General features: G+C 42.2%; 2 protein-coding genes across 2 annotated transcripts in view; one reads left to right on the top strand and one right to left on the bottom strand.

The window, feature by feature from the left end:
- The window catches only part of LOC140491402 (uncharacterized), a 272,700-nt gene that overhangs the window by 233,290 nt on the left and 12,554 nt on the right, over positions 1–26,856 (bottom strand). The gene's annotated exons all lie outside the window — the stretch shown is intronic.
- The window catches only part of LOC140491398 (eosinophil peroxidase-like), a 31,517-nt gene continuing 12,016 nt past the window's right edge, over positions 7,356–26,856 (top strand). The window contains exons 1-9 of the mRNA XM_072589516.1: positions 7,356–7,375; positions 8,451–8,524; positions 12,718–12,811; positions 14,575–14,750; positions 16,216–16,348; positions 18,409–18,538; positions 19,080–19,286; positions 21,062–21,416; positions 25,788–25,948. Of these exons, the coding sequence (XP_072445617.1) occupies positions 7,371–7,375; positions 8,451–8,524; positions 12,718–12,811; positions 14,575–14,750; positions 16,216–16,348; positions 18,409–18,538; positions 19,080–19,286; positions 21,062–21,416; positions 25,788–25,948 (1,335 nt within the window). The 5' untranslated portion in view covers positions 7,356–7,370. The remainder of the gene's footprint in view (positions 7,376–8,450; positions 8,525–12,717; positions 12,812–14,574; positions 14,751–16,215; positions 16,349–18,408; positions 18,539–19,079; positions 19,287–21,061; positions 21,417–25,787; positions 25,949–26,856) is intronic.

Genomic DNA, 26,856 nt, shown 5'->3' with positions numbered 1-26,856 from the left:
CTGTGTAGGACCCTGTGGCACTGGCAGCAGCTGCACTGACCAGGTCTGCTCAGCCTGAACTCACGGTGGAGGCGAGACAGTGCCGGGCAGCGACAACTCTTTGTGCCAGTGGCAACATCATGGCAAAGGGCCGTGACAGCAGTGTAGTCAGTTTAGCAGCAGGGAAATGTTTTCATGGAGTGCAATATCTGTGAAACATCAGCAAAAGAAATTGCAGAGCAGTGATAACAATTCAGGAAGCAATCTTTCCCCACCCTGGGTCCCAGTGCCTTTGCACACACCCCTCCTGAACATGAACGTCCTCTCCAGTTTTAAAGGCCATGCACAAACAACAGGCTGAGAAATGACTGCTGACTGAGGCCACAATGTGACACACTCCCCTGGTGTCATGCCTTCATTTCCAACCTTCCTGTGCTGCTAATTGCAGAATGGTCGCTAAAGGGAACCTGTGAAAACTGAACTTCACATTAAACTGGCAACCCAAGAGGTTTCCTAACTTGAAATTAGAGTAGCCACTTCTGTATTCAAGGGGTAAGTCTGCCCTTCTCTGTCAATAGCATGATTTAGATTATAGATAGAACTGTATAGCACAGGAAAGGGCCCTTTGGCCCACGATGCTGAACTTGCCCCCTCTCAATTCAAATGCATGTCCCCTAGCATTAGATATTTCAATTCTGGGAAAATGATTCTGTCTGTCAAACCTATCAGTGCATCTCATAATTTAATAGACTTCTATCAAGTCTCCCCTTAGCCTCCTCCACTCCAAAGAAAACAATTCACATCTTCTAACTTCTCTGTATAGCTCATACACTCTAATCCAGGCAGTATCCTGGTAAACCTCTTCTGCCCTCCTCTCCAAAGCCTCCACATGCTTCCTGCAATGTGGCGACCAGAACTGAACACAATACTCTAAGTGTAGCCTAATCAAAGTCTTATAAAGCTGCCACATGATATCCTGACTCTTGTACTCAATTCCCCAACCCATAATCTGAAGCATTCTATACACCTTCTTTACCACCCTATCCACTTGTGTAGCCACTTTCAGGGAGCTATCAACTTGAACCCGAAGATCCCTCTGTACATCAATGCTGTTCAGGAATTTAGGAAGTGAACTGATCTCTACCAAAAGTGAGGTGCATTGAACCACTGGGGTCCATTGCAGCACACTTGGTCTTGGAAGAATTCTAAACTAACCCTTATTATAAACTTTTTCAAGTAACGCTACTTTTCAGGTCACAAAGGGAAAGTGGCGGGGGTGTTGGGAAAGGATCTCCAGATTGCCTTGCCAAATCTCCAGCTTCCAGGACCACCAAAACCAGAGATTTTCTTTCTGGAAAAACCAACCTAGAGCATAGAGTCATAGAGCACAGAAACAGATATTTCAGTCCAACCAGTCCATGCTGAACATAATCCCAAACTAAACTAGTCCCACCTGCCTGCTCCTGGCCCATATATCTCCAAATGTTTCCTATTCATTAAACATTATAACTGTGCCCACATCCACCACTTCCTCTGGAAGGTCATTCCACATGCGAATCAACCTTTGTGCCAAAAATGTATCCTCATGCTTTTTTTAAATATGTCTCTTCTCAGCAAAAAGTGTGCTCCCTACTCTTGAAATCCCCCATCCCAGGGAAAGGACAACTACCATTAACTCTATCTATACTCCTTTTGATTTTATAAACTTGTATAAGGTCAACTCTCAACCTCCTATGCTTCAGTGAAAAACATCCCTGCCTATGACTCAAACCTTCCATACCCAACAACATTCTGGTAAATCTCTTTTGAACCCTCTCGAGCTTAATAGCATCCTTCCTATAACTGGGTAACATCTGGTCACAATATTCCAGAAGAGGCCTTACCATTGGCCTGTATAACCTCAGCATGAATTTCTAACTCTTATACTCAAAGGACTGATCAATGAAAACAAATGTGCTAAACACCTTTTTAACTATTCTGTCTATATATGATGCAAACTCCAAAGAATTATGATCTTGAACCCCTAGATATCTCTGTTCTTCAACACCACCCAAGGCTCTACCATTAATTGTATAAGTCCTGCCCCTGTTTGTTGTATCAAAATGTAATACTTTGTATTTATTCAGATTGAACTTCATCTGCCACTTTTCAGCTAATCGACCCATTTGATCAAGATCCCTCTGTAATTTTAGAGAACCTTCTTCACTGTCATTTTGGTGTCATCCACAAACTTACTAACCATGCTCTGTATATTGTTATCAATGTAATTTATATAAACGACAAGCAAAAGAGGAACCAGAACCAATCCTTCCGGAACCGCTGGTATTGGGCCTTCAGTCTGGATAGCAACCTTCTGCCACCACTCTCTGTCTCCTGCCGTTAAGCTAATTATGCGTCCTATTGGCAAGCTCACCCTGAATTTCTGCAAGGGACCTCGCAATTGCCTCCCTAACTTCCCACAAAGTCCAGGGCTACATTAGAAAAAGCCCCGGAAGCCTATCCTTTAATTCTCTAAGACGTCCAAAACCTCCTCTTCTGTAATGTGAACTGTTTTTAAAACATCAATATTTACTTCCCTGAATTCTCTCGCCTCCATTTCTTTCTCGCCAGTAAAAATGAACATTAATATCTATTTAAAATTTCTCCCATTTTCTGGGGTTTAATGCAGCTGGAAGGAGCAAATCAGCATGGAATCATAGAACACTCACAGCACACAGAAGGCATTTAAGCCAATTATGTCAATGTGAGAAAGAGCCATTGCTGAACAATGCTCTTTCTGCACTGTAACAGCTCTGTGATACTCGCGGACACGATTCCAGTTTCAAGCTCTGAGAAATGGAATTTACTGCACTTCAAGTTCTGATCCAAGACTTTTTGAAATTCAGTGAAAACTTTTGCCCTTACAACCCTTTCAGACAATGTGTCCCAGACTCCACTATTTTTTGCTGAAAATGTGTTGCTGGAAAAGCGCAGCAGGTCAGGCAGCATCCAAGGAGCAGGAGAATCGACGTTTCGGGCATAAGCCCTTCTTCAGGAATGAGGAAAGTGTGTGCAGCAGGCTAAGATAAAAGGTAGGGAGGAGGGACTTGGGGGAGGGGCGTTGGAAATGCGATAGGTGGAAGGAGGTCAAGGTGAGGGTGATAGGCAAGAGTGGGGTGGGGGCGGAGAGGTCAGGAAGAAGATTGCAGGTTAGGAAGGCGGTGCTGAGTTTGAGGGATTTGACTGAGACAAGGTGGGGGGAGGGGAAATGAGGAAACTGGAGAAATCTGAGTTCATCCCTTGTGGTTGGAGGGTTCCTAGGCGGAAGATGAGGCGCTCTTCCTCCAACCGTCGTGTTGCTATGGTCTGGCGATGGAGGAGTCCAAGGACCACTAGGGATATATTTCCCTCCCCTCGCCTATCAGCGTTCCGAAAAGACCACTCCCTCCATGACTCCCTCGTCAGGTCCACCCCCCCCACCAATCCAACATCCACTCCCGGCACCTTCCCCTGCAACCACAAGAAATGCAAAACTTGCGCCCACACCTCCCCCCTCACTTCTCTCCAAGGCCCCAAGGGATACTTCCATATCCACCACAAATTCACCTGCACCTCCACACACATCATTTATTGCATCCACTGCACCCGATGTGGCCTCCTCTATACTGGGGGAGACAGGCCGCCTACTTGCGGAACGTTTCAGAGAACACCTCTGGGACACCCGGACCAACCAACCCAACCATCCCGTGGCTCAACACTTCAACTCCCCCTCCCACTCCACCAAGGACATGCAGGTCCTTGGACTCCTCCATCGCCAGACCATAACAACACGACGGTTGGAGGAAGAGCGCCTCATCTTCCGCCTAGGAACCCTCCAACCACAAGGGATGAACTCAGATTTCTCCAGTTTCCTCAATTCCCCTCCCCCCACCTTGTCTCAGTCAAATCCCTCAAACTCAGCACCGCCTTCCTAACCTGCAATCTTCTTCCTGACCTCTCCGCCCCCACCCCACTCTGGTCTATCACCCTCACCTTGACCTCCTTCCACCTATCGCATTTCCAACGCCCCTCCCCCAAGTCCCTCCTCCCTACCTTTTATCTTAGCCTGCTGGACACACTTTCCTCATTCCTGAAGAAGGGCTTATGCTCGAAACATCGATTCTCCTGTTCCTTGGATGCTGCCTGACCTGCTGTGCTTTTCCAGCAACACATTTTCAGCTCTGATCTCCAGCATCTGCAGTCCTCACTTTCTCCTTCACTATTTTTTGGGCAAACATTTTCTCTATAATTCTCTGCTGAATGACAAATGAAGTTGACAGTTCAGGTTGAAGAGTATTTCTATGACTTCTAACTTTATTTTTTCTGATAAATAGTATCTTGACCCCTTCATAATAGATTATATTTCAAAGGTAACTCCATCCAGTCCTTCCTGCTCCTTAACTAAAAGTAAGGACCACACATATTTTATTTGGAAATCTAAATCAGAAAATGGAACTCTGTGGGAAGCTAGAGAAGTGGTTGCTGGGCCCCTTGCTGAGATATTTGTATCATCGGTAGTCACAGGTGAGGTGCCAGAAGATTGGAGGTTGGCTAACGTGGTACCATTATTTTAAAAAGGTGGTAAGGACAAGCCAGGGAACTATAGACCAGTGAGCCTGATGTCTGTGGTGGGCAAGTTGTTGGAGGGAATACTGAGGGACAGAATGTACATGTATTTGGAAAGGCAAGGACTGATTAGGGATAGTCAACATGGCTTTGTGCGTGGGAGATCATGTCTCACAAACTTGATCGAATTTTTTGAAGAAGTAACAAAAAGGATTGATGAGGACAGAACGGTAGATGTGATCTATATGGACTTCAGTAAGGCGTTCGACAAGGTTCCCCATGGGAGACTGGTTAGCAAGGTTAGATCTCATGGAATAAAGGGAGAACTAGCCATTTGGATACAGAACTGGCTCAAAGATAGAAGACAGACAGTTGTGTGGAGGGTTGTTTTTCAGACCGGAGGCCTGTGACCAGTGAAGTGCCACAAGGGTCAGTGCTGGGTTCTCTACTTTTTGTCATTTACATAAATGATTTGGATATAGACATAGGAGGTATAGTTAGCAAGTTTGCAGATGACACCAAAATTGGAGGTGTAGTGGACAGCGAAGAAGGTTATCTCAGATTACAACGGGATCTTGATCAGATGGGCCAATGGGCTGAGGAGTGGCAGATGGATTTTAATTTAGATAAACTTCCCACCAGGGATGTGTCAAACTCTGTTATCTTCTGTGTAACTTATCCAAATGAGAATGCAGTTATCCTGTATGACGGTTATCAGAACTGTACTCCAGGTGTGCCCTAACCAGTAATTTCTAAACTGGTTCTGACGAGGGTCACTGGACCTGAAATGTTAGCTTTGCTTTCTCTCCCCTGATGCTGCCAGACCTGCTTAGCTTTTCTAGCAACTTCTGTTTTTGTGCCTGTAATTTCTAAAATCTGGGTTTATGTTAATGGGAATGAGCAATAGGAACTCTTCCAACAGAACAGTGGCACAGTGGTTAGCACTGCTGCCTCACAGCGCCAGAGACCCGGGTTCAATTCCCGCCTCAGGCGACTGACTGTGTGGAGTTTGCACGTTCTCCCCGTGTCTGCGTGGGTTTCCTCCGGGTGCTCCGGTTTCCTCCCACAGTCCAAAGATGTGCAGGTCAGGTGAATTGGCCATGCTAAATTGCCCGTAGTGTTAGGTAAGGGGTAGATGTAGATGTAGGGGTATGGGTGGGTTACGCTTCGGCGGGGCGGTGTGGACTTGTTGGGCCGAAGGGCCTGTTTCCACACTGTAAGTAATCTAATTTAATCTAAAAAAAAACACCTTCTCCAGTAAATATCAGAAGTTAAGATTTTGACAATTGTTCTGGAGCATCAGCCATGAATGTCTATTCATTTCTTGAAATTTAGTGCTTCCCTTAAAGTTAATAAAGATTTCAAGTTGGTGGAATAAACGATCTCTGTTCTATAATCTACAGGAAGTTCATGTGCTGAATCTCACATCAATCAATGGATGCAATATTCCTGCCTTGGAGGAAACTTGTCTGGAAACAGGAAGAGAAGTTAATTATAAGCAATGGCACCAGACCAGAAGCTGTACAAACTTCTGAGCTTTCCCAAGTCAAGTTTTGGTTAGAATTGCCCAGGCTCAAATTTCTCACCCCACTGCCAATCGATGCCCTTAAGTTTTCAATTAATGAACACATTAGTCGTTCATTTCCTCTGGACTGCATTTGTTTCAGTTCCAGGATGAATGAGAAAATGTCTGAATACCTGACTGCTAAATTAGCGTGCATAGGTTGTCAGTTTGTCAGCAGTGGCTTCCTCAACCTGCACCAATTTGTGCATGATCAAGGGACCAGGCCTAGTGTAGGTGAATGGCCACTCAGACCTACCCACCTCATTTCCCCCACTCTTAGCCAGTCTAGAGATTTCTTACAGCTTCCTGCAGTCTATAGTTTTCTTCTCCACAATGAATCACATAAGCAAATTTTGTTTAGCCCTCAAACCGTGGATCATTCGCCCTAGATTTGTCTTAAACCTTAAATATAAAGCAAGGGGTCTAATACTGATCATTGTAGAACCTCAATGGGCTGCTTTCAAGTGACTAATTCACCTGTTGACCATCACCCCTTATATCCTGGCATCAAGTCAATTTTGAATTCAGTTTGATACTTCCCATGAGATCCCACTTATTTACCTTTCTGACCAGACTGCAACTTGGAATCTTGTCAAAGCTTTGCTGAACTCCAAGCAGACCATATCAAGGGTGCTTGTGCCCACTTTTCCCATTTTAGTTAGATTCTCTCCAGAAGTACCCATAAACTGAAGAAGCATAAACACAGGAGAGAAACCAATAAGAATAATCCTCATATAACCAGTAACACTTCACCATTTTTCCACTCTTATATTCAGACGATAAGCTTTTTTCCCTAATCTGAGGTGGCAAATGCAAGGTTCTGAAGCTGAAAGTGTTAAAAATAATACATAATCTTTGCATGTGTTTTCGTGCAGAATCTATGTTTCCGATAATTATATGTGCCTAAAATAGAAGCATCCTCATTCCATTTGAGACAAGTAATAGTACGTATTTTAATGAATTCATATGATTTCTAAATTCATTTAGAATCTAGTCAAACTGGAAAGTGTCAACATTTTATGCAAATGCTTAAATTAAAGAAATTATATATAAACCTGCACCCGCAGAAGTATTCATACAGAAGGAATAGAAGGTCCTCAGGTCAGTATAACAAACTTCTCCGTTTGGGGTAAACATGCTAGTTATGCCTTCTCTTTTGAACATTTGGAGAGATGAAAGTTAGCATAGTTTTAAGTCCTTTCCATCTTTTCAGGATTTATTTTTCTGTGGTTCCCTCTGGCTGATGCGGTACAGAAATAATTTCTTATTCTCTGTTTAGTTTCTGCTGCGGCACTTTTATTGATGTTCTACTTTGCTTTTCTGATCACTTTTTCTATCTACTCTTTGTAATCATCCAGGCTAAGTGCTTTTTTTACTGCATCCTAAATTTGTGGAATTATATCTGCTCTCTGTTTCCTTTTTGATTTGATTATTTAAGACTTCATTCAGTAGTTTAAACTTGCTTATTTAGAAAGGTATAATTCATTCTTATCCTTATCATTCAGCCATAGCTTCTTCACTGCTCATTTTATTTTTTTTTTAATTTAGTCCTTTTGTTCTGTTCAAATATATGACTCTTGGTTTTAGGTATATCTGCCTCTCAAATCATGCTAAACATGAATACCACTTCCAGAGATGTTGCAACTTCTTGCCATGTAAAATTTAATAGACTGGGGATGAGGCTGAGAATGAACACGGTCAGATTATGCTGATGGGGAAGGGGAATCTCAGAGTTAATATGCTCCTTAATCAGAATGGTTACAAAAATGTAGGAGTACTATACAAACTGTGGTAAAAGTTTGGCCAGGCCCAAGTCTTATTTCAAAATCTGATGTATTCAGATATTTAATTGTCATAGAGTCATAGAAGAGTTGCATGAAAGAGTTGCATAGAGTCATGAAAAGGATGACATTTGGATTAGCGTGGCCTTGCCAACTGTTTCCAGTTCACCCAGTCCTATTCCCCTGCTCCTTTCCTATAACCTTATGCAATTTTGTCTCCAGCTGCTTTTCTGACTTCCATTTGAAAGCTGCAACTGAACGTGCCTCCAACATCGTCTCAAGTTGTATCTTTCAGATCCTAACTTACTCGCTGCATAAAACAGGGTTTCCTTATGTCACCACTGGTTGTTTTGCCAATCAACATGGAAATCACAAAGAATTTTACCAATCACCTTAATTTGGTGCAGAGCTGTATATTTTCATGCTTCCTATCAGATTCCATAATAATAGCCTTCTGGAACTTTGATGATCACTGTTTAAGGCTTCCAGCCTTACATTGATCTCTCAATCTATGTCTGACTCATGTAATGCACTTCTTTCAGAATGGCCCCTCTGTGGTCCTTCGGTGTGCTCCTTGCTGGATTTGTTCTGCTTCAGACTGATGGAATTCGTGCAGGTAAGAGACTAAACTGGCAATTCAAATCTTTCTCATGTAACCTGGCAGAGAAGGAGCGATTGAGCCTGACTCTCCAGACCTGCCTGACCTCACCACAGACCAGATGATACTGAGGCTGGCTCCCCAATTGTATTGAAATACAGGGCAGACTTTTTATGACATGGTGCATTGGTGCTTCCTTCCATCCTTACTATTTATCCCAGCATTGTAGGTTGTTTATAGACAGAGTAAGATAAATAGAATAAGAAAATTATTCTACAGATACAGAATGATACAGAAGAACTTCTTAATAGCCAATATTCAACAAATGCACAATCTTGTTCAACTGGATATGCCAAAGGAAATTGCTCACAGTCAGATATTGAGTGAGTTTTGGACAAAGGCATGAACAGCGAAGCAGGAATTTAATGTTAGGTAATAACGAGGGAATTTCACCTGACTCTCTCCAACATTCAAATGGATTCATCATTTATTTTTGGTTTAAAAACATCTTCCTTAAGTCAATTGATTGTTTTGATAAAAGCAAAATATTGCAGTTGTTGGAAATTTCAAATATAAATAGTTTTGGAAAAACCCAGCAGGTCAGGCAACATCTGTGGAGACAGAAACTGAATCGAGTATCACTTTTCTTTGGACTTTATTCTTAGGTTGGTTAATGATTCATGTTAAAATCTGCAGCAAAAAAAATCAGATCAATTCTAAAATAAATACAAGCTGCAAACAATGAATATAGGCAGAGAGTTTCAGCTGAGGCTAATGATGAAAAGTACTTTGGGTGTAATGGAGACTGGACCGGTTGTGCTAAGGTGAAGTTATCCTGAAGTTTCTGTACAAGTTCATTAGGATCATGTGTCATGATGAAAATAATGAAGATAAAATTTCCCATGAATCAATGCAAATATTAGAACAGTCAGAACCTCTAACACCACACTACACAGATAGATTACCAGGAAATTAATTAGTTCAAATATTGACAAACAATTCATCGGCAGCCAGATAAAGCAGGACACTGACTGATGCAACATTCTTGATTTCACTAGTTTTTTGGCTTCAATTGTGATTGGCTTCAAATTTTACATTCCTAGTGCTGATCAATTAGTGGAATCTATGTTAATTTTAATTGAATTTAATCTAATTACTACAGTAGGAGAAATAAATCTGGGTAGGCAGTTTCAATTAATTGCTGAACACTGAGAGAGAGAACAATTGAAGGGGGAACTGTAATTGATAATGGAACAAGATATAATTGATCATAAAGAGGGGGTCAGATAGAATTGGAAGTGAGGAGGAGAGGATCTGAACTGTACAATGGGGCGAAGGGGAACTGGAATCTTCGAAGGAGGTGGGTGAGAAACTGTATTTTTCAGTAAAGGTGGGTGAAGCCATAATTTAGAGTGGGGAGATGCAATAACTTACAGACAGGAAAGTAGAAATTGTGAAGAAATGCAAGGCTGTTTCTATTTGACTGCCACAACCTTTCTCCTGGTAACACCACTGGAATTACTCAAAGAGAATGCTGCTATTTTTGTCCTGCATTTTATTAAGTGGTGAGAACCTGGAAGCATTTTTTCTTATTCATTCGCAGGGTGTCAATGCAAAAGGCCAGAACCAGCATTTATTACCCAACACCCTAAAGGCCCTGAGGGCAACTAAAGATCAACGACATTACTGTGGGTCTTTTGCCCACACCAGACAAGGAAGGCATTAAAGGACATTAGTGAACAACTGGATATTTTTTGCCTGACATCTATTTTATGATCACCATTAGACTCCTAATTACAGGTATTTGTTGAATCCAAATTCCATTTTCTGCCAAAGCAGGATTCCAATTCAGGCCCTCAGCACATTGTCAGGGTCTTGGGATTCATATTCCAGTTTTAATACCACTAGGCCATCACCTCCCCTAACTGGATTTGATCATCCTAGTCTGAAACCTCACATGAGCCAGTCTATTTTGTGAAGGCTATGTCTTCACTGAAGGCTGATGGCGAAAACTATCATCTGCTGACTGAAGGCTTTAATGTCATTTATAAATTAGAGAACAGTACTGCCTGCACCAGTCAAAGTCAACACTGATCCAAACTTTTTTTGTTCCTGGTTGCTTCCAAGCAACATCTTGCAATTTGTTTGTTCAGTCAGGCAGCAGCTGACCAAGCTGTCAGGAAGTTAAGGAGGGTTTCAAAAATCATATTTACTGAATGGAACCAGATAAAAAAAAGAGAAAGAATGCTATTTATTCCTAAACTGGAAGACTTCTTACATTTGACTGAAGAACTGACAGCCTGCTCATGGGTCCCTGATATTTGAGTTGTTCGGTTTCTCAGTGCAGGCCTTCCGCTGAGGAATAACACATGTCCACTCCCATTTTCACATTTTAATTAGCAGTTGTTGTTTTACCCAGTATCGCTACTTTTGCAATAGGCAACTTCCAACAAAATGGGTGTCTTTGACCAGACTGACATGGTTAAGACGCCATAACAGTGTTGGTAAATGAGTAGCAGGGTCTTGTGGAGCTAGATGTCATTAAAATGGCTGATCTCTTCCTGCAAGTTCCCTGTATTAAAGTTAGACAAAGTAAAGCTTTTTCAAAACAGAGAACTGCAGACATGAAGATCTGAAACAAAAACAGAAATTGCAGGAGAAACTCAGTAGATCTGGCAGCATCTGTTGGAAGAAAGGAACTTAACATTTCAAGTTTGTTGACTCTTCATCAGAACCATTCTGTCTTTGAAAAGTTTTTTTTTCAGTTGTGCAAATTATAACAGTTACCCTGGAAGAAATACTTCAGTATGAGTACATTGCAATTCTTTTGGAGGGTGCATGAAGTTAAGAATACTGTTGATGGATGGAGCTCAGTCTTTAGAAACCTTATTTTTCATCTTGATTAATTGTCTCAGTCACTCCTGTCTCTCTGCCTGTAAAGAGTAAGAAATACTATACCATTTTAAGTGATGCATTTGTCTACAAGCTACTATTTCTCATTTTCTGTCCAAGTGTATATTAGGAGAATGTAATAATATTTGAGGACAGTAAAATCAGCTGCTTAGCAATATTATAAGTGGCTTCATGTACGGACCTTTTTGCTCAATCCACCTTGTTTCTCACTCCAGAAAATGTTAATGCATCTAGAGTCATAGGGATGTACATCACAGAAACAGATCCTTCAATCCAACTCATCCATGCTGACAAGATATCCTCACCTAATCTAGTCCCATTTGCCAGCACTTGGCCCATATCCCTCTAAACCTTTCCTATTCATATATCCATCCAGATGCCTTTTAAATGCTGTAATTGTACCAGCCTCCACCACTTCCTCTGGCAGCTCATTTCATACACGCACCACCCACTGTTGCCCCTTAGGTACCTTTTAAATCTTTTCCCTCTCACCCTAAATCTATGCCCTCTAGTTCTGGACTCCCCCACTCCAGGGAAAAGACTTTGTCTATTTACCCTGTTCATGCCCCTCATGATTTTATAAACCTCAATAAAGTCACCCCTCAGCCTCCGACGTTCCGGGGAAAACAGCCCCAGCATATTCAACCTCTCCCTACAACTCAAATCCTCCAACCCTGGCAACATCCTTGTCAATCTTTTCTGAACCCTTTCAAGTTTCACAGCATCCTTCCAATAGGACAGTGACCAGAATTGCACACAATATTCCAACAGTGGCCTAACCAATGTCCTGTACAGCCGCAACATGACCTCCCAACTTCCATAATCTATGCTTTGACCAATATTTACCTGTGACTCTACTTTCAAGGAACTATGAACTTGCACTCCAAGATCTCTTTGTTCAGTAACACTCCCCAGGACCTTACCATTAAATGTATTAGTCCTGCTAAGATTTGCTTTTCCAAAGTGCAGCACCTCACATTTATCTAAATTAAACTCCATCTGCCACTTCTCAGCCCATTGGCCTGTATGATCAAGATCCCGATGTACTCTGAGGTAACCTTCTTTGCTGTCATCTGCGAACTTACTAACTATACCTCCTATGTTCACATCCAAATAATTTATATAAATGACAAAATGCAGTGGACCCAGCACCAATCTTTATGGCACACTGCTGGTCACAGGCCTCCATTACTTGGTTCCATTTGCTTTATCTCTCTCTTTTTGAAGTAAATTTCAGATTAAAACCACCTTTGGCCTTTCCCAGCATGTCTGACTGAAGGTTGTTGTTTCTATTGTAGGTGATGACAAATTCCTGGGCAGCCCATTTGTACAAACAGCTTTACGTGAAGCCATTGAAAAGGTGGACAAAGCATATAAGGAGACCCGAATTATGTAGGTTCTTTGCTTCTGTAACAGTGTCATGTTGGCTTCTCCATGGAAAGCTCAACTCGTTGAAGTTGCATGGAATAAGAGCTATCATGTTCATGATGAGAACACTTTTTGTTTTCTGCTAATTTGTTCAAAGATCAGGTGTGGTGCATAGTTAATGTTTTTCTCTCTATATTGACATTAAAAATTAAAAGGAATTCTGTCACGGGTTAGGGACATTTGCAGAGAATGAACTCCAAAGGTTGTTTACCTGAATCGTGAAAGGTTCCAGAGCAGGAAGGCCCCAGCACAATTGCTGATATTACAATGCAGGAAATACAACCAACACAATGACTCTAACTCAGGTAGTCATCAACCAGCTAGGATTTCCATTTCTGGTAACTGTTAGATACCGGAATATTGGGAATAATGAAGATATTTGGTATGAATAGGCCTGTAAAAAGTGCCTGCACTGTTGAATAATCTGCTAACACTCATTAATAGTCAATTTTGTGAATTGGCCCATATTGGCCAGAGAATTAAGTTTGGCTTGATAGGGAAGTGTTCTGGAGAAAATTTACATGATAAAGAAGGTTTGCTGGAGTGATTATTTTTTTCATCGAATGATGCTCCATGAGATAAGGAAATCAGAAAGATTAATTTTCAACATTGCTGACTTTCCAGAAATAAACATTAATTTCTTTATCATAAGAACACTATAAATTGGGCATACTGACCTCTGAGGCAGACTCTCATTCTATGTTTATGGTACATGAGTCTCTGCATTACGAGGGACACTTGCTCAGTTACAGTTCAGCCTATCCCAACTTCACTCAAAGAATAAAGTTCTTTAAGTATTTATGGCTGTGTACGATGACACCACTATTCCCAGCCAGAATAATAATTGACTAATTCTTCAGTCAATTAGGAAACTGCTCTGCAACCATCATGGTATTCTGTACTAACTGGAATTGATTGGAGAGATCATCCTGCCTTGATCAGAAAGCATTGCTATATCTTTATTCATCAGTCCTATTTGTGAACATAAACTCTGTTTATCTTGGCAGTGCAATAGAGGAATTATAGGCATGTACTTCTTCTTGCATGCCTGGTGTTGGGAAATTTTTAGATTCCAGAGAGGCCATATGCTTCCTCAAGTCTATGTTCCAATTCACTAATCTGAACTTCCAATCTAATCCACTTTCATGTGCTTCTCCATATTCCTTGATTACCCATGTCTAAAAATCTGCAGGTTGCTGTCTTAAATGTCTCAAAAACTGAGCACCCACTGTCTCCAGAGTAGAGAATCTCAAAGGTTTACAGTTTGCTGAGAAAAGACATCTCATTCCAAAATGGTCACCCCTTATTCTGAGACATTGATACCTAGTTCTCCACTCTGCAACAGTTAAAAAAAATTCTCAGTACTTAGTCTGTCAGACCCATTAAGAATTTTATATGTTTTGAAGCAATCACATTTCATACCTCTCTACTCCAGAGTATATGAACATACACTCAACTTCACGTTTTAGGGCAGACCTTTTATCCAGGGAATCAATCTATTGAATGTTTGTTGCAATCATTCCAAGACAAATACATCTTTTCTTGGAAAGGAGACCAAAATTATAACCAGTTAGCCAGGTGTGAATTCACTAAAGTCCTGTATAACAGCAAGTAAACTCCAATTGCTATGTACAGACAACTGGTTTGCATTTCTAATTCTTACAGTACTTCAGTCAGGATCTGAATCCCTCATTATCTCTGTCTGATCTGTGTCTATTATTTTCCAGCCAAAAACAGCAGCTAAGCAAAAGATCCTTGAAGCCTTCTGACCTCCTGCGTTTCTTCAAAACTCCAGTGGCAGAAACCAGGGTTGCTGTGCGGTCAGCAGAGTACATGGAAAACACACTGCGCCTCATTCAGCAGCATGTCCACCGAGTCCACAAACGCTCACTGAATGTAACAGGTCAGTTAGAGAACAAGGGACTGGGACCTGGAGCAGATACAGATGGGCTTCCATTGGCCCAGTCTCCTCCTTCTATCGTTCCCAGTGAATGATGGGTTGGTTTTAGAAACCCCTGTGATTTTACAAATCCATAACAAACTGAGCTATGTGAGGATGATTCAGTAAAGCCGGGTTTGGAGGAGGATGGTGCAGACAGGGGTCAGGGTGAGTTTGAGCCAGGGCAGAACAGCGCTTGTGATTGAATTCAGTAAACCGAGAGGCAATATCCTGTCTGATTTTTAGCAGCTGATCCTACATTTTACCAGATTGCTTCTTGTGTCAGATACCTGTCCCAATGCTCTGCAGTCAGTCTGTCCCATCCTTTCAGCAGGAGCAGAATCAGGGTGGATTTCCTGGGTACCAGCTCCAGCTGTTGACCAATGTGAGAAGCTGTACTCTCATATACATCTCCGGAAGCAGACTGTTTGGAAGCTGGGGAGGGTCTCCCATCCAAGGGGATAGAAGAATAGTGGACAGTCAGAGGTCGTAACCTCTAACAGTTCCAAAAACCGAGGAAACAGAACAAAGAACCAGACCATAGCGTTGCTTTCTCACTGGAGAGAGATGACTGGTGGTGAGTTTAACCTGAGGATCACCACACCTCAGGCAAGAGGAAAAGTTGAGAAGGCAAGTCTTTCAAAGTAATCTCATCCAATGTGGGAATTGAAGCCACACTGTTCATTTCACACTACATTGCACTCCAGTTTTCCAGCCAACTGAGCTAGAACAAGGAAAGCAGAACCTACCAGAAGATGAAAGATAGAGTCAAATGAAATGGAAAAATGTGCAAATGGCAAAAGGAAATCACAGAAGCAAAGAGTTAGAATGAGGAGGCATTGGTAGCCAACAAAAAAAACGATCCCAAACTCTTCAATGAACACTGAGATAGTAATATGAGGAGCTGGGGTTACCAGAGATAAAGGCAGGATTTACAGCTAGTTAGAATACATGATTGAGTTGTATTACATCTACCTTTAAAATAAAAATCCTGCCAATGTCACTATGAAAGAAGAAGTAATTGAGATGCTGGGTTGGTGTCTAATTAAAAATTCATGAAAGTGAGATACTTAGGTAAACCAGCTACACTTAACTTTGAAACATCGCCATGTTGTTGCTGAAGCCCATAATCACATAACACCAGGTGTTGTGTGATTTTTAACTTTGTCCACCTCAGTCCAGTACTGGCTCCTCCACAGCATGAAGCCCATAATCAGGAAATCTGATGTATGGAACATCAGCATGGCTACATTACCAGGTCTGGAGGTGATGGCTATTATCAGTAGCAAGACAATTGGTTCAAGAATTTGTTAAGTGTACCTGTATCTGCCCTTGCTGTATCAAAAAGTCAGAATATTGTCCAATGGGTGTAATTTGTGTGTGAATAACTCAGAGATCAGAATGCGTAATCATTGTGTGTTTCCTGCAGATTTATTAGAGCCGGCTGACCTGGATGCCATTGCACGTATCACAGGCTGCCTAATCATACGGCAGCCCCCAACCTGTAAAACCGGCTGTTTTGAAAACCGATACAGGACCTTCACCTCTGTGTGCAACAACAGGTAGGAGCTGTTAGTGACAGCTGTCTACTTTTTCTACTTCAGTAATCAACTACCAATTGTAAAACTTGACTAGATCCATTTTCATTGTAATGTTTATTATAATCAAGTTATAAGCTGAGTCTATAAAATAACACAGCCAATTCTTTTCAAGATCCCAGTGAGGAAAGGACAGGTGCACACTTCTATAAAGACAATGTTTCTGTGCATTTTCATGTAATGATTCATTCAGAATTCCTAATGTAGTGAGATTTGGCCTTGGTCTTAAATAATGACAAAGGACCTCAAAGAACTTAGGATGGGTCCCTGTGCCTTTAAAAAAAACCCGAGTTCCTAAATAATTGAAGAATTAATTTTGAAAATGTCAATAAATGAAAATGGGTGTAGCTCTTAAATCAATTAATTCTGTGGCAGATTCCACAGTCAACGTACTTTGATTGCGACTCAAAAGAAATAGAGTAAATTCTAGTGCACTTAAACCAACTCACAATGAACTCCAATAATTCATATTAGACCTTTAATGTAATAAAAGTGTAAAATTAATGATAATCTAAATATCAATGGCTTGTCAGGGATTGATTAACTCAGTGGGCTTGTTTATTTAAAGCAGTAAAATACAATGTAAGTTAAAAAGCAGACATTATAGCTGAGCAATTGATTTTGGTGATAAATTGTCGGGCAGGGTTGCAATTTTGTACACAAACAGCTCATGGAATCTTTAAAGATGAATTCTCTTAAAGGCAATGTGTACAGAAACATCACAAGGTCCTTTGCAGGAACATTATGAAAGCAAAGTTAGAAACTGGATGACCAAAAGCTTATTCAAGAATTTAAGTTTTAAGGAAAATCTTAAATGGAAAATAAGAAGGGGTAGAGACAGGAAGATTTAGGAAGGGGAATTCTACATCTTGGAGATTTTTCCCTGCTTTATTCACCTGCTCCTGGAAATTTCAGGCTGCAGCTTCTTTGCATTTCTAATAAAACTAACAAAAATGTTCATAACTTCCATCTACGATGAATTTCTTTTAATTGTTCTTCAGTTATTGGCATTTTTCCACATTCAAACACAAGTCCAACATTTCTTCCATTTCTGAAGTGACCTTTACAAAGCATAGCTTCCATGATTGTGCCAAGAATAACTACATTAGGTCTTGACCTTCCATAAAACTTAGGTCTTTGTAAACTGCTGTCACACTACTGGTCAATGTTCCTTCTCTCAAGGCACCTTTTGAACCTCTGCTGGGCTCACAATTTTTCCAGCTGCTTTTCATTTTACCAATACAATGCTTAAGGTTCTTTTAATCTTTCTTCTTGTTTGGTCAGAGTTCCAAATTCAGCATCTACCCAACTCTTCTTCCTTATTATACTTACACTTCAGTGAAATCAGCCTGGATTCAAAATGATGAAATCTTTTTATTCTTTCCCCAATTATAAAATCCATTTCGGAATCAAGGTATGACAATTTCTTGGATTGTCTCAACCCATCTCCGCTTCTTCTCAGTTTTGGTGTGGATTATTGTGTGGACTTTGGAACTGAACTTGAGGCCCTCAATGATGATTGAATTGACTGTTGACATTTTCTAATATTCTAATCCTAATGGCTATGAACACCAATAAATGTGCTGATGTTACAGATAAAGGCCATCAGTTATGTTTAAACGAGCTTCATGTTTGTTATTGCCATGAGTATTAGTTTGGTAAATGGCTGGAAAGGACCAATTGCTGATTGGTTTCATTAAAAAGGGGAATCACCTTGGGTGGAGAACAGGGAACCAATGGAAAGGGAGAGCAAGTGAGGTGAGCAATCCTTCCCAAAATAACAACTAGCCCTGAGCTGTTTAGATCAGGGACAATAATCATTTATGAATTCTGCTTAAAGGCATTTTGTTAATTACTATGTTAAATGAAAGGAAATCTCTGCAGAAAACTTCCAGCAGTCACTTGCTGTCAGTCCTTCACTTATCGCAATACCACTTGTGCCAGTTCCCCTCAAACTAATTTCTTCTTTTGGATTAGGTGTCCTGCGTGTAAAGAAATGAATGTTTTGTTTTCCTGATTTCCAGGAGGAAGCCTCGTCTGGGATCATCCCACACTGCACTCACCCGATGGCTCCCACCTCGCTATGAAGATGGGTTTTCACTTCCACTGGGCTGGACTCCAGGCAGACGAGTATCAAGATTCCCTCTGCCACTGGTAACTATGCACACTTCAGGCAGAAATAAATCTGGTTCACTGAAAAACCTACTGTCAATTGTACAGAACCCCACCCTACTGGGAGCAGGCAGTGGGTGTGTTAGTACAGTGTCCTTTCACTTAGCAATAAATCCAATCCAGTCAGATAGGATGAAGCTCATTTCTCTCTTTTTATCCTGTAACATTCCTTTATGACTTATCCCTGCATCGAATTAACCCAATTCCTAGAGAGTACAGGCACAGAACAAAGTACTGTTCCCTAATGCAGTGCAAACCGGCTGCAGGTTTGCAGCTTCCTTTGGAAAGACCACCCTGCAGGCCAATTGTGAAATGGTCTGTCTGTGAGACAGTCGAAGATCATTTCCATCTACTTTTGAGTACCTCTAGAGCTGCTGTGATGAGGTTCCAACCTTCAATAGCATTCCCTTATTTACTAACACAGCACAGAGAATAGAAGATGAGCATGCCGAAAAGGTGGTGTGATGATAGATTAACCTTTGTATTGTTTTCTTGTAATGAAGGTATTCTACTTCTCATCCAGGCTCGCCAAGTGTCAAATACAATCCTGAGAACACCCAATGAAGCCATAGTCATGGATACAGAAAACTCTCACATGCTAATGCAGTGGGGTCAGTGGCTTGATCATGATTTGAGCTTAAGCCCTCATTCTCCCAGCATCCAGACCTTCAGTGATGGCATTGACTGTGAAAGAACCTGTATTCAAAGAAATCCCTGCTTCCCAATACGGGTGAGAGCTCTGTTCAACTTCATTCTGAAATAGTGTTTTGAGTCTTCACTCTGATTTCCTGAATAGAATGAAAGAAATCCTGGATCACTAATCTATGCAAGTATTCTTGGACAAAATCATCCAACAAACACAAAATTCACCCATAGCCAAATTATCTGATGATAATAATTTGGCAAATTATGTTTTTCAAGACATGTATGTAATGGGCTAAAATTTCTCTGAAGCAATTAAAGAGGAGAGTCCTAATTTATAGACATCTCCCAAAACACTAAGAAATTCACTAGTTCTCACTAAAAAAAAGGCCATTGATTCTTTCTTATCCATCTGAGTTAGCTGATGAGGCTCCAATTGAATCAGAGTCAAGAAGTATGGCGCTTGAAAAGCTTATGGAGGGCTTTTGGTCAAAATGTTGACTCTCCTGCTCCTCGGATGCCGCCTGACTGGCTGTGCTTTTCCAGCACCACACTTTTTGACTCTGATCACCAGCATCTGCAGTCCTCACTTTCTTCCAATTGAATCAGAGTCCAATGGGAGGTGAGAGCTGTAGAAATTAATGAAAATTGATTGGCTGTAATTAATGTTTGCTGGTATCCTATTGGATCTAAGGTCAACGTAACTAACAAGTTAATAGATTACTTGTCGGCTCAGTTTCCTGTGGACAACTAGCTCCTGGCAGACAAAATTTTCAGCGCATAATATTTTGACCCCTTATTTGCATGGGCAGAGGATCCAATGCAGGAATACACTGCACTCCAAGGCTGAGATTTTACATGGCAGTGGTATGTTTCCCACCATCCTTTCCTGAAGTGAATGTCTGGGGCTGCCCCTGGCTCTACCAGCCCTGGTAAACATAACTGAACTTTACATTGTGCAGGGAATTAATTTCCTCAAGTTGTTGTCTTCACTTCATCAAATCTACTTTTGTTCATTGTTAAGTTCAACAGATACCTCCCACAGCGAACCTCTCCCACCAAAATCAGAGGGGCAATAGTTCTTCAGTCCTTGCAGCGCCACTAAGAATGGTGTTGACTGATGGGAGTGCAGCCAATCCCTGAACAGAATATCATAGGTAGGGTAGGACTCAACAAAGTCAATAAGAAAGGTAATGTTGGCTATGCTGGTGATTATGATTGCAGGAGTTGGGCGTTTGAGGAGCCATGGCTGTGCCAGAAGGATGTCCCTCTGTGCAGTATAGGGCAGCTGATCAGAAGAGTCCCCTCCCCCCCTTCATTCAAGTTCACTGGAAGGCTATGTAGCATGACGGGATGTGGCTGAGTGCTCATGTGCCAACAGAGAAAGGCCTTCAATTAATCAATATTTGACTACTTAGGGACCCCAACGGTCCCAAGGAAGCACAAGCTGTTCACTATCAACCCCGTTATACATCCATCCACACCAAAATGCCAGTAGCACTGTGGGAGTAATAGACATGGCAGATTTTATATCCCACTTCTTCAGGAGTGCAAAATTCCAGGTCTATTCCTTTAACCTTTACTATTCTGATGGCCAATATCTCCAGCTTGTACCATACTATACCGTATTAAACCTTCGCAGTAGAGGAACTGTGGCTGCGTGGCCAAACCTTTTACCCTGTAACTCCAGACAGAAACTTCGCTTCATTCTCTGTGTTCTACAGCTAAACGATTTTACTGCCTAACTAGCTGCAATATCACTAATCTGCTCAGCACGAAGCTCCTTTCTATTCCTCTTATTAATGTTTATAGAACAGTTTGTGGTTAACTGTTTCTGAAAGTACTCTGCATCTTTCCTAACAGATCCCTCCAAATGATACCAGGATCACAGATCCTGACACATGCTTGCCTTTCATCCGGTCAGCTCCTGCGTGTGGCAGCGGTGAGCTGGGTGCATTATTTGGAGATGTCAACACTCGGCAGCAGATCAATGTACTTACATCTTTCATTGATGTGAATGAAGTCTATGGCAGCACGGACTGTGTGGCCAACAAACTCAGAAACCTCACTAATGAACTTGGCCTGATGGCTGTCAATGAGGAATTCTCTGACAATGGACGGGAATATTTACCATTTAACACCTTGTCAAGCAATCTTTGTGGAAATATGGCGGAAAGTTGTTTCACAAATGAAAATTCAACTCCATGTTTTCTCGGTGGTGAGTAGCAGGAAATCCTGTCCCATGCTACCTTCAAATGGGATATTCCTTCCATGTACACAGCCTTACAATGATTTAACAGACATTGTAGGAATTTACTTAGAAAGGTGTGAGTCCATAAGACCATAAGACCATAAGACATAGGAGTGGAAGTAAGGCCATTCGGCCCATCGAGTCCACTCCGCCATTCAATCATGGCTGATGCGCATTTCAGCTCCACTTACCAGCATTCTTCCCGTAGCCCTTAATTCCTCTAGACAACAAGAACCTATCAATCTCAGCCTTGAAGACATTTAGCATCCCGGCTTCCACTGCACTCCGTGGCAATGAATTCCACAGGCCCACCACTCTCTGGCTGAAGAAATGTCTCCGCATTTCTGTTCTGAAATGACCCCCTCTAATTCTAAGGCTGTGTCCACGGGTCCTAGTCTCCTCACCAAACAGAAACAATTTTCTAATATCCACCTTTTCAAAGCCATGTATTATTTTGTACGTCTCTATTAGATCTCCCCTTAATCTTCTAAACTCCAACGAATACAATCCCAGTATCCTCAGCCGTTCCTCATATGCTAGACCTGTCATTCCAGGGATCATCAGTGTGAATCTCCGCTGGACACGTTCCAGTGCCAGTATGTCCTTCCTGAGGTGTGGGGACCAAAACTGGACACAGTACTCCAAATGGGGCCTAACCAGAGCTTTATAAAGTCTTAGTAGTACATCTCTGCTTTTATATTCCAACCCTCTTGAGATAAGAGACAACATTGCATTCGCTTTCTTAATCACAGACTCAACCTGCATGTTTACCTTTAGAGAATCCTCGACTAGCACTCCCAGATCCCTTTGTGCTTTGGCTTTATTAATTTTCTCACCATTTAGAAAGTAGTCCATGCTTTTATTCTTTTTGCCAAAGTGCAAGACCTCGCACTTCCATCAGCCATTTCCTGGACCACTCTCCCAACCTGTCTAGATCCTTCTGTAGCCTCCCCACTTCCTCAGTACTACCTGCCTGTCCACCTAACTTCGTATCATCGGCAAACTTCGCTAGAATGCCCCCGGTTCCCTCATCCAAATCATTAGTATATAATGCGAACAGCTGTGGCCCCAGCACCGAACCCTGCGGGACACCGCTCGTCGCCGGCTGCCATTCTGAAAAAGAACCTTTTATCCCAACTCTCTGCCTCCTGTTAGATAGCCAATCCTCAATCCATCCCAGCAGCTCACCTCGAACACCATGGGCCCTCACCTTGCTCAGCAGCCTCCCGTGTGGCACCTTATCAAAGGCCTTTTGAAAGTCCAGATAGACCACATCCACTGGGTTTCCCTGGTCTAACCTACTTGTTACCTCTTCAAAAAATTCCAACAGGTTTGTCAGGCATGACCTCCCTTTACTAAATCCATGTTGACTTGTTCTAATCAGACTCTGCTCTTCCAAGAATTTAGAAACCTCATCCTTAATGATGGATTCTAGAATTTTACCAACAACCGAGGTTAAGCTGATTGGCCTATAATTTTCCATCTTTTGCCTTGATCCTTTCTTGAACAAGGGGGTTACAACAGCGATCTTCCAATCATCCGGGACCTTTCCTGACTCCAGTGACTCTTGAAAGATCTCAACCAATGCCTCTGCTATTTCCTCAGCCACCTCTCTCAGAACTCTAGGGTGTATCCCATCGGGGCCAGGAGATTTATCAATTTTAAGACTTTTTAACTTTTCTAGCACTATCTCTTTCGTAATGGCAACCATACTCAACTCAGCCCCGTGACACCCTTTAATTTTTGGGATATTACTCATGTCTTCCACTGTGAAAACTGACGCAAAGTACTTGTTAAGTTCTCCTGCTATTTCCTTATCTCCCATCACTAGGCTCCCTGCATCAGTTTGAAGTGGCCCAATGTCTACTTTTGCCTGTCGTTTGTTTCTTATGTACTGAAAGAAACTTTTACTATTATTTCTAATATTACTGGCTAGCCTACCTTCATATTTGATCCTCTCATTTCTTATTACACTCTTTGTTATCCTCTGTTGGCTTTTGTATCCTTCCCAATCTTCTGATTTCCCACTGTTCTTAGCCACTTTATAGGATCTCTCTTTTTCTTTATAATGTCAATATTGTTGTAAGAATTGGTTGAACAGCAAGAACTGTACACCAGACCTTGCGTGGGTGCATGCACGTTCTGAGTTGGAAGAACATCAGTTGCCATATTGACAAACATACAGATAAAAGCACCAAATTCTGGGCTGATGTTCCCAGAATTATAAGTGGTTCTGCCAGTCTCTGTATAATACTGCAGAAGCAGGCAAAAGCTGTATGTCCAGAGTCTGTGTAGAAATCCAAAACTACTGTGCAGCCCTGTGCGGCCTTTTCTCCTAGTAGTCATGGGCAAGTGAGGCAGATCAACAAACCATTGAGGTTGAAAATGGGTAATGCTAACAGCAGGACTTAGTTAGGCCAGCACTTTCTGTTTTCATTTCAGATTTCCAGAATCTGCAGTATTTTGCTTTTAGTTGAATGTTACAGAGGTTATTTGGAAATGTGTTTATGACTGTTTAAAGCCCCAAGCCCCTTTCTTCACCTAGAAACTGGAAACAATAAATTCATTTTTGTCCCCTCCAATTCTCAGAACCACAGATCTCAGTAGCATCTCTAATACATGGTTCATTGTTTATGGACTCAATATTAGTATGTGTCAGGGAGAAATAAGAGCTGAAGTATCCTAATGAGATTTAAAAGGAAATGCAGGATTGACTTATAAACCAGATGTCGAGAGTATGGTGCTGGAAAAGCACAGCAGGTCAGACAGCATCCAAGGAGCAGGAAAATCGATGTTTCGGGCAAAAGCCCTTCATCAGGAATGAGGCTGTGGGCCAAGGGGGTGGTGAGATAAATAGGACAAAGGTGGGGCTGTGGGGGAAGGTAGCTGGGAGTGCGATAGGTAGATGGAGGTGCGGGTAAAGGTGATAGGTCAGAGAGGAGGGTGGAGCCGATAGGTGGGAAGGAAGATGGACATGGTCATGAGGGCAGTGCCGAGTTGGAAGGTTGGAACAGCCATAAGGAGGGTAGGAGGGGAAATGAGAAAGCCGGTGAAACCCACATTGATGCCATGGGTTGGAGGGTCCTGAGGCGTTCTTTCTCCAGGCCCAGGACCTGCATGTCCTCGGCAGAGTAGGAGGGGGATTTGAAATGTTCGGGCATGAGGCAGTGAGGTTGGTTGTTGCAATCTGAAGCATTCTGCAAGTAGGCGTCCTATTTCCCCAATGTAGAGGAGACCACAGTGGGTGCAACGGATACAGTGAATGACATGTGTGGAAGTGCAGGTGAAACTTTGATGGATGTGGATGGCTCCTTTAGGGCCTTGGATGGAGGTGAGGGGGGAGGTGTGGGTGCAGGTTTTGCAATTCCTGCGGTAGCAGGGGAAGGTGGCGGCGGTGAGGGTGGGTTGTTGGGGGGCGTGGACCTGACGAGGGAGTCATAGAGGGAAAGGTCTTTACGGAAAGCAGGTAGGGGTGGGGAGGGAAATATATCTCTGGTGGTGGGGTCTGTTTGTAGGTGGCAGAAATGGTGGAGGATGATGCAATGTATATGGAGGTTGGTGGAGTGGAAGGTGAGGACCAGAGGTTTCTGTTGTTGTTGCGGTTGGAGGGGTAGTGTTCGAGGGAGGAGGTGCAGGAAGTGGATGGGATGCACCCCCTCAGCTCACAGCTTCATTCCTGATGAAAGGCTTTCACCCGAAACGTCGATTCTCCTGCTCCTCGGATGCTGCCTGACCTGCTGCGCTTTTCCAGCACCGCATTCTCGACTCTGATCTCCAGCATCTGCAGTGCTCACTTTCACCTTAAAAATCAGAAGGACAGTTATGGACTTTTGATGTCCAGAAGGAGACCAATGGATCACCTTGAGTAGGACAAAAAACAGAGGTAAAACCTGGCTTGTTGCAGAGATAGAGAGAACAATTTCGCACATGAAAAGTGAAATGAATGAGAGGAAAGATCCTGTTAGCTAAGATGGTAGATTGTAAGAGAGTGAAAGGACAGAAGACAGCTACATTTTTGAAAATTCAGAAGAGAAGATTTCTCATTGAGAAGTGCAGTCATGTTTTGTGTTGGGCCACAGTTGTTAAAAACAGATGCGGAGACCCACTTTAAACTTTGCTAAGGATGATTCATTGTTGCTATATTGAAGGGGTAGCACCATCCAGTTGTGAGAATGCTCTCTAAGGTTCATTCTCATGCTTCCTTAAACCCCTTGTTCTCCTGCTCATACTGCTTCATCTAATCCATACTCAGGGATCTATTCTGTTGGATATTTCTCTATGCCTCTGTCTCTATAATTAACAAGACAATGGTGAGCCCAACACTGATCCTGTTCACAGGGGATGTACGTGTCAATGAACAACTGGGGTTGACAGTTATGCACACATTATTTCTCCGGGAACACAATCGTTTAGCGAGAGAGTTGAAGAAGCTGAACCCTCACTGGAGCGGAGAAACAACCTATCAGGAAGCGAGAAAAATCCTGGGAGCTTTTCAGCAGGTACAGAGAAAATGTCACTGGTAACGTCACGGTAATTCAACTCACTAACTAAATTCCAAATCCCATCACAGCAAGTTGTGGAAATATATTTTAAAAATGTATAAGTTTGCAGTATCATCAGATTTTGAAAAGTAACCCTTTCACCCTGACCAGGTCTGGCATGCATGCAACATCTCATCTTCCCAGGGGAACACTCTTAGGTAGGATTTAATTAAGTCTGTGATAGGGTTAGGGTTAAGGTTTAAGGTTAGGTTTAGGGTCCATCTATTCAAAGAATGGATTGTATGTCAATCTCCCACATTTAAGATGCCTGACAAACTAGACCCATGAACGAACTTTGCTCAATCATGGTTGGTTGTTAATTAGGCTCATAAATGATGCTATTGGCACCAATTATCATGAGCCCGATAGAGTTTCCTGTTGCCTCAAGAATTAAGTTTAAGTAGCACTGCTTTCTCATACGTACATGCTTGCCTACAGTCTTTTGGGGATGGAGAAACCATGTAGGTTCTCCTTCAGTGGCACTTCATGCCCTGCCAAGGGACCTAACATCACTGAGAGAGTTGTTTCCTGTAGACAATTCTTCTATTCTCACTTACAACTCCTCTGCCCCCTTTTCCTTATCTCATTATCTGTAAGCCCACATTTAGCCCTCACCTTTGGTGTGGGATCAATCATTGATCCTGGGCATTGATTGGCACCTGGCCCTGTTCCTGGTGGTATTAACAACAATGATGTGATGTTGACCTCTAATTGACTGGGAGCTCTAGGCTAGTAATGCTTTCCAAGCCCAGGTCCAATATCCCAGTGAAAACCCACTAATGCCATGTTAAGTTCATGAATTCAACATTCCTAAAGGAAGAGCGAATTGGGACTGCCACCAGGTTTCCATAGCAGGCAAGGCTACT

The sequence above is a fragment of the Chiloscyllium punctatum genome, chromosome 19 (genome assembly GCF_047496795.1).
Source record: "Chiloscyllium punctatum isolate Juve2018m chromosome 19, sChiPun1.3, whole genome shotgun sequence".
In the NCBI taxonomy this organism is placed as follows: domain Eukaryota; kingdom Metazoa; phylum Chordata; class Chondrichthyes; order Orectolobiformes; family Hemiscylliidae; genus Chiloscyllium; species Chiloscyllium punctatum.
The sequence above is the reverse complement of the archived record's forward strand: the minus strand, read 5'-3'. Positions and strand labels throughout refer to the sequence as shown.